Genomic DNA, 12,797 nt, shown 5'->3' on the forward strand with positions numbered 1-12,797 from the left:
TGAAACAATATTAATTCACAAGTCACAGAAATTAATAGTAAAGTGGTGAGAATAAAAACATTACTCACCACTGGCGGTGGTCCCTGAAGTTGTTGGTCCTGTACTTGCTGCAGTTGTTGTTGGCACTATATAGCACAGAAAATGGTACAGACTATTCATACACTACTGCTGCAATTGGTTTCCAAAGTAATGTATAGATACTAGCATCATTACTTCAGTCAAATCATCAAGTAGCAAATGCATGTACATCAGTAAGGAGCAAGAAACATTTATCGGGAATTATAATTTCAATAATTCCTTCCCACAAATTCATAGGTTACTCTTCAGCCCACAGTCTCGAACAAGTTGCCTATAGAAGTTGCCTACAGAAGTTTAAACATTACTCACCACTGGTGGTGGTCTCTGAAGTTGTTGGTCCTTTACTTGCTGCAGTTGTTGTTGGCACTAAATAGCACAGAAAATGGCACAGACTATTCATACACAACTGCTGCAATTGGTTCCCAAGGTAATGTATAGGTACTAGCGTCATTACATCAGTCAAATCATCAAGTAGCAAATGCATGTACATCAGTAAGGAGCAAGAAAAGTTCATACCGAACTATAATTTCAATAATTTCCTCCCACAAATTCATAGGTTACTCTTCAGCCCACAGTCTTGAAAAGTTGCCTACAGAAGTTTAAATAAATAATAACGTACTCAAGCATTGAATTATCTCAACAAGTTTGAAATGTTGCTTGTCAGTGAATGATGAAGTTGAAAGGTGACCAAATGATTATTTCTTATAAAGAATGAAGGTCATTATTTGAACATTTCACTGAACAAGTGCCATTTCTGATCAATCATTTGTCAATTTCTTGATAATTTGCACTGCCCATTCACCTCTTTTGAAGGAACGATTTTGTCTGTCATTCCAAAAACAAATTTCACATGGAAAGAACATCACTCTCCAGAATCAAAACAAAATACTTCTTTGGTTTTGGAATTCTACAACTCAGATGCTTTCAAGCAAGTACATTCAGTTTCAGAAAGAAACAGGCATTCTTATCATCATATTTTTGCTTACCTATTTTCTTTTTTTTTAATAAACATTTTATTGAGGTATTTTTGGTATAGTAACAACAACAAAATAAACAATATAGATGAAACCATAAACATAGTGCAAAAGCCGTTTACCTTTTGTACAGGTCCCTCCCTTATTACCCCCCTACTCTAACTTAAACTACTCACCCCCACCCCGCCCCCCCCCCCCCCACCCCCCCACCCCCCGTCCCCTGTCTGCTGACGATTAATTTTCCGCAAAGAAGTCAACGAACGGTTGCCACCTGCGGGTGAACCCTAACAGTGAACCTCTCAAGGCGACCATGTCCAATAGCCAGGTCTCCGGCTTTGGGGGCTTTGAGTCCCTCCATGCTAATAGTATCCGTCTCTGGGCTACCAGGGAAGCAAAGGCCAGAATGTCTGCCTCTTTCTTCTCCTGGATTCCTGGATCTTCCGACACCACGAAAATCGCCACGGCTGGACTCAGCGACACCCTTGCTTTTAAAACCTTGTACATGACATCCGTAAACCCCTGCCAAAATCCCCTAAGCTTTGGACATGTCCAAAACATGTGGACATGGTTCGCTGGTCCTCCCGCCCATTTTGTGCACCTGTCTTCCACCCCAAAGAATCTGCTCATCCGGGCTACTGTCATGTGAGCCCGGTGAACAACCTTAAATTGTATCAGGCTGAGCCTGGCACATGTTGTGGACGCGTTGACTCTACTCAACGCATCCACCCATAGACCATTCTCTATCTCTCCTAGCTCCTCCTCCCACTTGCACTTCAGCTCCTCGATCTGCGTCTCCTCCGACCCCATAAGCTCCTAATAGATGTCCGAGACGCTCCCCTCCCCAACCCACCCTCTGGAAATTACCCTGTCCTGAATCCCCCTCAGCGGTAGGAGAGGGAAGGTTGACACCGGTTTACAAAGGAAGTCTCGCACCTGCAGGTACCTGGATTTGTTTCCCCTCGCCAGCCCAAACTTTTCCTCTAACTCCCTCATACTCGGAAAGCTCCCCTCTATGAACACATCCCCCATCCTCTCAATCCCCGCTCTCCGCCATAACCGGAACCCCCCATCCATACTCCCCAGGGCAAACCGGTGATTACCACAAATTAGGACCCAGACCAATGCTCCCACTGCTCCCATATGCCTCCTCCACTGGCCCCAAACTCTCAGGGCCGCCACCACCACGGGGCTGGCCGCCACCACCACGGGGCTGGTGGAGTACCATGCCGGTGCGCGCGGCAGAGGCGCAGTTACCAACGCCCCCCCGACTGGTGCCCTTACAAGAAGCCGCCTCCATATGCACCCATGCCGACCCCCACCCACCACCCACTTCCTGATCATGGTTATATTAGCCACCCAGTAATAGTTCATAAAACTTGGCAGCACCAGCCCGCCCCCTGCCCGACTCCGCTCAAGCATTACCTTCCTTACCTGTGGGGTCTTGCCCACCCAGACGAAGCCCATGATCATTCTGTTGACCCACTTAAAAAAGGACCACAGAATAAAGATGGGGAGACACTGAAATACAAATAGGAATCTCGGGAGGACTGTCATTTTCAGCGTTTGCACCCTCCCAGCCAGAGACAACGGAATTGCGTCCAATCTCCGAAAATAGTCCTTCATTTGGTCCACTAGCCGGGCCAGATTCAATTCATGCAGCCAGTCCCATTCCCGCGCCACTTGGATGCCCAGGTACCTAAAACTTCACCCTACTGACCTAAACGGCAGCTCCCCCAGTCACCCCTCCTGTACCCTCGCCTGAACCACAAATATCTCACTCTTTTTCATATTTAGCTTATACTCCGAAAACCGGCCGAATTCCCCTAGAATCTTCATGATTTCTTCCATCCCCTCTACAGGGTCCGAAACGTACAGAAGCAGATCATCCGCATGGATCGAATCCCTGTGCTCCGCCCCCTCCCCTCCCCACCTCCTGACAGACCAGTCCCCCCCCCCCAGCCCTTGAGGCTGAGCAATTGCCAACGGCTCTTTTGCCAGCTCAAACAACAGTGGGGAGAGGGGGCATCCCTGTCTCGTCCCCCGGTGCAGTCTAAAATAGTCCAAAGTTGTCCTATTCATCCGTACACTTGCCACGGGAGTCTGATACAGGAACCTGACCCAGTCAATAAAGCCCCGCCCGAATCAGAACCGTCCCAGTACCTCCCACAGATAGTCCCATTCTACCCGATCAAAAGCCTTTTCTGCATCCATTGCGATCACTATCTCCACCTCCCTACCTTCCAGGGGCATCATGATCACATTTAATAGCCTTCTTACATTGGCCACCAACTGCCTACCCTTAATAAACCCCGTCTGGTCCTCCCCAATAATGTCTGGAACACAATCCTCAAAATCCTCAATTCTGGAGGACAAGATTTTGGCCTCCGCATTTCCGGGGGTTAGGCCGGTGCTGGAGTGGTTGGGGCTAAACCAAAGATAGGTATTCCCTTAAGATTGTGATCCCTGTGACTGATTAGAAGAAGAATTTTAGACTTCCGAGATACTTGAAACGTTCGTGAAAACGACTTTGAAAAAAGCCTTTTGTTGAAATGTCTTTTAATTTGTAAATCTGGAGTTACTTGTATCTTGAAGCTTTTTGCTTTCACTCTTCAGTATCTCAAGGGCTTCTCAATATACTCTCAAAAGCATTTTGATTTAATTTTGTGCAAATGTACCAAGTGAATTATTGAAAATAAAGAGTGCTTTGTATACTTCTTCAAGTGGACTGAGGGCCTTATCCTGAGTAAGACATGAGAGGATCTTTCACGCCGCTAGCCTTATCTAACACCATTCAAGCAAATAAATGGATATATCTTTCTAAAATGAATGGCACAAAATTCCTAGTCCTTCAAAATGCTTTTGCAAAATGTAAATATGTCAAAATTTCAATTTCAATTTACACTTTCAAAACACAAAATCGGTCTGTCAAAACCCAGGTTTCAATATTTACAACATTTTAAAATGTTGCCATAAGTCAACTCAAGCAGGTACCAGGAACACATTGGACAGGAACCATTACAATCGACAATTTTGTTCTACAACGCCATCCTCTCCTAAACGTTATCATTGATAATGCCAGATATCTACTCCAACAGGTCGCAATCATGATTCCAATTACTGGACAATGAAAAGTGGATGCAATATCCTCATCAGAAAAAGAGCAATAAGCACATTCAACCAAGAAGGCGCTGACCAAATGCAACATGGAGCAACTCAACTGCTACTGATTTATACACTTCTACTGGAATGGACTCAATATAAGCTGAACTACAATGACGCGCCATTCACATGAAAAAAAAAATGAAAATCCACTTATTGTCACAAGTAGTCTTCAATGAAGTTACTGTGAAAAGCACCTAGTCGCCACATTCCGGCGCCTGTTCGAGGAGGCTGGTATGGGAACATGCCTCCAGAAGTTTAAATAAATAATAATGTACTCAAACCAGTGTCAACAAACACAGCATTGAATTATCTTAACAAGTTTGGAATGTTGCTTGCCAGTGAATGATGAAGTTGAAAGGTGACCAAATGATTTATGTTCCAAAGAATAACTGTCATTATTTGAAAATTTCACTGAACAAGTGGCATTTCTGATCAATCATTTGTCAATTTCTTGATAATCTACACTTCCCATTCACCTCTTTTGAAGGAACGGTTTTGACTGTCATTCCAAAAACAAATTTCAAATGGAAGGAATACCATACTTCAGAATGAAAACTAAAGACTTCATTGATTATGGTATTCTACAACTCAGATGCTTCAAGCAAGTCCCTTCAGTTTCAGAAAGAAACAGGCATTATTACCATCCTTAAAGTTCCTTTTTCCACACCTATTATTAATAATGCAAATAAATAGATGTAGCTTTCAAAAATTAGTGCTAGTCCAAAGATGTGCAGGTTAGGTGAATTGGCCATGCTAAAATTGCTCCTTAGAATCCAGGGATGTGCAGTTTTGGACGAATTGCGTTGTTACAGAAATAGGGTGGGGGAGTGGGCCTAGGTAGGGTGCTCTGCCGAAGGTAGAATCGATGCCAGTAGGATCAAGGCAAAACCAATGGGCCGAATGGCCTCCTTCTGCATTGTATGGATTCTATGGTTCCATGCTTCTATGGCAGCAATCTGCTAGGTGATAAAAATGCCAAAGCAAGATTCAAATACGTGGAATCATAAATTTGAATATTTGCGTCCTAAACAAACGTGCTGACTCTCAAACACTGGCGCTCCATTGCTGATTAATTTTGGACAGTTTTACCCGAAGGCATCCTATTTTATTTTAAAGGTCTTGTCATTAATGCTCTCAAAGAGGCAACAAAAACACATCTTGCAGGGTCCATTTTCATCAATAAAACTTATTCAGTGAACTATCCGCTTCTGAAAGGTGCAGTTGATAACGCCAGACATTGGGTATCTCAACTAATCAGTCACTTTTCCCATACCAATCCGATGAGAAGTTGTAACAATATCAACGTAAATCTTTATCAATGTTCATCGAGGCAAGTAAACCACCAACAAGATTCAGCCGAATGGACCTCATTTTGGGAGCTCAAATTGTACACTAGAGGAAATAAAGCATTTTCTAATTGCTGTCATTTGACCAATGAATAAGCAAACACACCCCATCAATCCCATTGTCAGAATTTATCTTTAAATTTAGAGTAGCCATCTATTTTTTCAAATAAGGGGCAATTTAGCATGGTTAATTCACAGAACCTGCAGTTCTTTGGGTTGTGGGGATGAGACCAACGCAGACATGAGGAGAATGTGCAAACACCACACATGACCCAGGGCTGTGATCGAACCTGGATATCACAGCCTGGTATGCCAACTTCTCGGCCCCAAGATCGGAAGAAAGAACAGAGAGTCATGAACACCGCCCATTACACCACACGAACCCGCCTCCCACCTACTGACTCTGTCTACACCTCCCGCTGCCTTGGGATAGCGGGCAGCATAATCGGAGACCCATCCCACCCGGCTAACTCACTCTTCCAGCATCTTCCATCAGGAAGGAAATACAAAGTCTGTGAACACGCACTAACAGATTCAAAAACAGCTTCTTCCCCGCTGTTACCACATTCCAAAACAAGCCTCTTATGCACTGATGGATTAACGGTCTGATATGATCTCTGCACACATCTTCGCTACTGAGTAGTACTGCACTCCTGTAAGATTTACCCGGTACCTGTGTCTATCTAATAATATTGTGCATTTTATGTTTGCCCTAATATGTATTTTCTTTTCATGTACGCAATCACCTTTTTGAGCTACACGCAGAACAATACTTTTCACTGTTCCTCGGTACGCCTGACAATAAACCAATCCAATCCAATCCAGTCCTCAGTGCCGTAGGCAACAGTATTAACCACTGCGCCACCGTGCCGCCCCATGTCAGCAATAACAGTAGTGACTATCATTTCATTTGCTGCTGGTCCAAATTAGCAGAAGAATTACTGCAGAGTATTAAGTCATAAATTGCTCAAATGTAGCATCAGATTTTAATGTGGTAACTATGGGTGATTCCTGATCCCTTTTTGTCATTTGTTTATGTTAACATGTGGGCTAATGTTTGGGGTTTGGTGGGAGGACGGGATCGTAGTTATTGATATGGGGTATGACATTATATTTGTTACTGATTATTGTTTATTGTTGGTGGGTGCAAATTTGGGAGAAAATGTGAAAAAGTTTACCAAAAATGAGCACTCCTTTTATTCTGTTTGAAAGAATAATTCATGAGTCGTTTTGAATATAAATTTCAAATGCAAGAATCAACAGGCCCCAAATTCAATATAAATGACTCTTTTACTTTGGAAGTCTACAAATTAGATTCTTTCAAGAATCTCCTTTCTATCTCAGCAAAAACGTGCATTTCGGTCCTCTTCATTTCTACTGTTGCGTCACCTAACATCATTCATGCAAATAAATGGATATATCTATCTAAAATTAATGGCACCAAACTCCGAGCTCTTCAAAATGCATATGCAAAACGTAAATATGTTAAAGTTTAAATTTCAATTTGCACTTTCAAAACACAAATTCAGTCTGTCAAAACCTGGGTTTCTATCCATCAACTCATTTTTGGCAGTCTTCCTTGATGCTATTGGAATGGACTGAATATAAGCTGAACTACAATGACGCGCCAATAACACGCCCCTTAGCAGGGACACATTGGCAGCACAAGCATCGTATGACAATGAGAATACATTCACTCACAGTTAGCACACATTTCAGAAATAATAGGACTGACTATCCTATTGGTTGGATTAGGGGCAATGTAACACAGGACATGTGGGATAGTTAAAAATCACACATAGCTCTCAATTAACAACAGTTTTATCGTCTCAAAGAAGCTCTGCTCACCTGTAATTCCAGTCTCAGGAACAGTGATACTTGTGAATGTCACTGATGTTGGCGCTAGGTTGCAGAAATAACATGAAACAATATTAATTCACAAGTCACAGAAATTAATAGTAAAGTGGTGAGAATAAAAACATTACTCACCACTGGCGGTGGTCCCTGAAGTTGTTGGTCCTGTACTTGCTGCAGTTGTTGTTGGCACTATATAGCACAGAAAATGGTACAGACTATTCATACACTACTGCTGCAATTGGTTTCCAAAGTAATGTATAGATACTAGCATCATTACTTCAGTCAAACCATCAAGTAGCAAATGCATGTACATCAGTAAGGAGCAAGAAACATTTATAGGGAATTATAATTTCAATAATTCCTTCCCACAAATTCATAGGTTACTCTTCAGCCCACAGTCTCGAACAAGTTGCCTATAGAAGTTGCCTACAGAAGTTTAAACATTACTCACCACTGGTGGTGGTCTCTGAAGTTGTTGGTCCTTTACTTGCTGCAGTTGTTGTTGGCACTAAATAGCACAGAAAATGGCACAGACTATTCATACACAACTGCTGCAATTGGTTCCCAAGGTAATGTATAGGTACCAGCATCATTACATCAGTCAAATCATCAAGTAGCAAATGCATGTACATCAGTAAGGAGCAAGAAAAATTCATACCGAACTATAATTTCAATAATTCCCTCCCACAAATTCATAGGTTACTCTTCAGTCTTGAAAAGTTGCCTACAGAAGTTTAAATAAATAATAACGTACTCAAGCATTGAATTATCTCAACAAGTTTGAAATGTTGCTTTTCAGTGAATGATGAAGTTGAAAGGTGACCAAATGATTATTTCTTATAAAGAATGAAGGTCATTATTTGAACATTTCACTGAACAAGTGCCATTTCTGATCAATCATTTGTCAATTTCTTGATAATTTGCACTGCCCATTCACCTCTTTTGAAGGAACGATTTTGTCTGTCATTCCAAAAACAAATTTCACATGGAAAGAACATCACTCTCCAGAATCAAAACAAAATACTCCTTTGGTTTTGGAATTCTACAACTCAGATGCTTTCAAGCAAGTACTTTCAGTTTCAGAAAGAAACAGGCATTCTTATCATCATATTTTTGCTTACCTATTTTCTTTTTTTTTAATAAACATTTTATTGAGGTATTTTTGGTATAGTAACAACAACAAAATAAACAATATAGATGAAACCATAAACATAGTGCAAAAGCCGTTTACCTTTTGTACAGGTCCCTCCCTTATTACCCCCCTACTCTAACTTAAACTACTCCCCCCCGCCCCCCACCCCCCCCTACCCCCCAGCCCCCGTCCCCTGTCTGCTGACGATTAATTTTCCGCAAGGAAGTCAACGAACGGTTGCCACCTCTGGGTGAACCCTAACAGTGAACCTCTCAAGGCGACCATGTCCAATAGCCAGGTCTCCGGCTTTGGGGGCTTTGAGTCCCTCCATGCTAATAGTATCCGTCTCCGGGCTACCAGGGAAGCAAAGGCCAGAACATCTGCCTCTTTCTTCTCCTGGATTCCTGGATCTTCCGACACCACAAAAATCGCCACGGCTGGACTCAGCGACACCCTTGCTTTTAAAACCTTGGACATGACATCCGTAAACCCCTGCCAAAATCCCCTAAGCTTTGGACATGTCCAAAACATGTGGACATGGTTCGCTGGTCCTCCCGCCCATTTTGTGCACCTGTCTTCCACCCCAAAGAATCTGCTCATCCGGGCTACTGTCATGTGAGCCCGGTGAACAACCTTAAATTGTATCAGGCTGAGCCTGGCACATGTTGTGGACGCGTTGACTCTACTCAACGCATCCACCCATAGACCATCCTCTATCTCTCCTAGCTCCTCCTCCCACTTGCACTTCAGCTCCTCGATCTGCGTCTCCTCCGACCCCATAAGCTCCTAATTGATGTCCGAGACGCTCCCCTCCCCAACCCACCCTCTGGAAATTACCCTGTCCTGAATCCCCCTCAGCGGTAGGAGAGGGAAGGTTGACACCGGTTTACAAAGGAAGTCTCGCACCTGCAGGTACCTGGATTTGTTTCCACTCGCCAGCCCAAACTTTTCCTCTAACTCCCTCATACTTGGAAAGCTCCCCTCTATGAACACATCCACCTTCCTCTCAATCCCCGCTCTCCGCCATAACCGGAACCCCCCATCCATACTCCCCAGGGCAAACCGGTGATTACCACAAATTAGGACCCAGACCAATGCTCCCACTGCTCCCATATGCCTCCTCCACTGGCCCCAAACTCTCAGGGCCGCCACCACCACGGGGCTGGCCGCCACCACCACGGGGCTGGTGGAGTACCATGCCGGTGCGCGCGGCAGAGGCGCAGTTACCAACGCCCCCCCGACTGGTGCCCTTACAAGAAGCCGCCTCCATATGCACCCATGCCGACCCCCACCCACCACCCACTTCCTGATCATGGTTATATTAGCCACCCAGTAATAGTTCATAAAACTTGGCAGCACCAGCCCGCCCCCTGCCCGACTCCGCTCAAGCATTACCTTCCTTACCTGTGGGGTCTTGCCCACCCAGACGAAGCCCATGATCATTCTGTTGACCCACTTAAAAAAGGACCACAGAATAAAGACGGGGAGACACTGAAATACAAATAGGAATCTCGGGAGGACTGTCATTTTCAGCGTTTGCACCCTCCCAGCCAGAGACAACGGAATTGCGTCCAATCTCCGAAAATCGTCCTTCATTTGGTCCACTAGCCGGGCCAGATTCAATTCATGCAGCCAGTCCCATTCCCGCGCCACTTGGATGCCCAGGTACCTAAAACTTCACCCTACTGACCTAAACGGCAGCTCCCCCAGTCACCCCTCCTGTACCCTCGACTGAACCACAAATATCTCACTCTTTTCCATATTTAGCTTATACTCCGAAAACCGGCCGAATTCCCCTAGAATCTTCATGATTTCTTCCATCCCCTCTACAGGGTCCGAAACGTACAGAAGCAGATCATCCGCATGGATCGAATCCCTGTGCTCCGCCCCCTCCCCTCCCCACCTCCTGACAGACCAGTCACCACCCCCCAGCCCTTGAGGCTGAGCAATTGCCAACGGCTCTATAGCCAGCTCAAACAACAGTGGGGAGAGGGGGCATCCCTGTCTCGTCCCCCGGTGCAGTCTAAAATAGTCCAAAGTTGTCCTATTCATCCGTACACTTGCCACGGGAGTCTGATACAGGAACCTGACCCAGTCAATAAAGCCCCGCCCGAATCAGAACCGTCCCAGTACCTCCCACAGATAGTCCCATTCTACCCGATCAAAAGCCTTTTCTGCATCCATTGCGATCACTATCTCCACCTCCCTACCTTCCAGGGGCATCATGATCACATTTAATAGCCTTCTTACATTGGCCACCAACTGCCTACCCTTAATAAACCCCGTCTGGTCCTCCCCAATAATGTCTGGAACACAATCCTCAAAATCCTCAATTCTGGAGGACAAGATTTTGGCCTCCGCATTTCCGGGGGTTAGGCCGGTGCTGGAGTGGTTGGGGCTAAACCAAAGATAGGTATTCCCTTAAGATTGTGATCCCTGTGACTGATTAGAAGAAGAATTTTAGACTTCCGAGATACTTGAAACGTTCGTGAAAACGACTTTGAAAAAAGCCTTTTGTTGAAATGTCTTTTAATTTGTAAATCTGGAGTTACTTGTATCTTGAAGTTTTTTGCTTTCACTCTTCAGTATCTCAAGGGCTTCTCAATATACTCTCAAAAGCATTTTGATTTAATTTTGTGCAAATGTACCAAGTGAATTATTGAAAATAAAGAGTGCTTTGTATACTTCTTCAAGTGGACTGAGGGCCTTATCCTGAGTAAGACATGAGAGGATCTTTCACGCCGCTAGCCTTATCTAACACCATTCAAGCAAATAAATGGATATATCTTTCGAAAATGAATGGCACAAAATTCCTAGTCCTTCAAAATGCTTTTGCAAAATGTAAATATGTCAAAATTTCAATTTCAATTTACACTTTCAAAACACAAAATCGGTCTGTCAAAACCCAGGTTTCAATATTTACAACATTTTAAAATGTTGCCATAAGTCAACTCAAGCGGGTACCAGGAACACATTGGACAGGAACCATTACAATCGACAATTTTGTTCTACAACGCCATCCTCTCCCAAACGTTATCATTGATAATGCCAGATATCTACTCCAACAGGTCACAATCATGATTCCAATTACTGGACAATGAAAAGTGGATGCAATATCCTCATCAGAAAAAGAGCAAGAAGCACATTCAACCAAGAAGGCGCTGACCAAATGCAACATGGAGCAACTCAACTGCTACTGATTTATACACTTCTACTGGAATGGACTCAATATAAGCTGAACTACAATGACGCGCCAATAACATGAAAAAAAAAATGAAAATCCACTTATTGTCACAAGTAGTCTTCAATGAAGTTACTGTGAAAAGCACCTAGTCGCCACATTCCGGCGCCTGTTCGAGGAGGCTGGTATGGGAACATGCCTCCAGAAGTTCAAATAAATAATAATGTACTCAAACCAGTGTCAACAAACACAGCATTGAATTATCTTAACAAGTTTGGAATGTTGCTTGCCAGTGAATGATGAAGTTGAAAGGTGACCAAATGATTTATGTTCCAAAGAATAACTGTCATTATTTGAAAATTTCACTGAACAAGTGGCATTTCTGATCAATCATTTGTCAATTTCTTGATAATCTACACTTCCCATTCACCTCTTTTGAAGGAACGGTTTTGACTGTCATTCCAAAAACAAATTTCAAATGGAAGGAATACCATACTTCAGAATGAAAACTAAAGACTTCATTGATTATGGTATTCTACAACTCAGATGCTTCAAGCAAGTCCCTTCAGTTTCAGAAAGAAACAGGCATTATTACCATCCTTAAAGTTCCTTTTTCCACACCTATTATTAATAATACAAATAAATAGATGTAGCTTTCAAAAATTAGTGCTAGTCCAAAGATGTGCAGGTTAGGTGAATTGGCCATGCTAAAATTGCTCCTTAGAATCCAGGGATGTGCAGTTTTGGACGAATTGCGTTGTTACAGAAATAGGGTGGGGGAGTGGGCCTAGGTAGGGTGCTCTGCCGAAGGTAGAATCGATGCCAGTAGGATCAAGGCAAAACCAATGGGCCGAATGGCCTCCTTCTGCATTGTATGGGTTCTATGGTTCCATGCTTCTATGGCAGCAATCTGCTAGGTGATAAAAATGCAAAAGCAAGATTCAAATACGTGGAATCATAAATTTGAATATTTGCGTCCTAAACAAACGTGCTGACTCTCAAACACTGGCTCTCCATTGCTGATTAATTTTGGACAGTTTTACCCGAAGGCATCCTATTTTATTTTA

General features: G+C 43.5%; 1 protein-coding gene across 1 annotated transcript in view; it reads right to left on the minus strand.

Moving 5' to 3' along the window:
* LOC140387621 (uncharacterized) overlaps positions 1 to 12,797 on the minus strand; it is an 82,198-nt gene that overhangs the window by 37,472 nt on the left and 31,929 nt on the right. Inside the window, exons 10-14 of the mRNA XM_072470814.1 lie at positions 7,869 to 7,925; positions 7,550 to 7,606; positions 7,409 to 7,462; positions 388 to 444; positions 69 to 125 (exon numbers count right to left, since the gene is read on the minus strand). Coding sequence (XP_072326915.1) covers positions 69 to 125; positions 388 to 444; positions 7,409 to 7,462; positions 7,550 to 7,606; positions 7,869 to 7,925 — 282 coding nt within the window. The remainder of the gene's footprint in view (positions 1 to 68; positions 126 to 387; positions 445 to 7,408; positions 7,463 to 7,549; positions 7,607 to 7,868; positions 7,926 to 12,797) is intronic.

Source organism: Scyliorhinus torazame, chromosome 13, assembly GCF_047496885.1.
Source record: "Scyliorhinus torazame isolate Kashiwa2021f chromosome 13, sScyTor2.1, whole genome shotgun sequence".
Taxonomy (NCBI): Eukaryota; Metazoa; Chordata; class Chondrichthyes; order Carcharhiniformes; family Scyliorhinidae; genus Scyliorhinus; species Scyliorhinus torazame.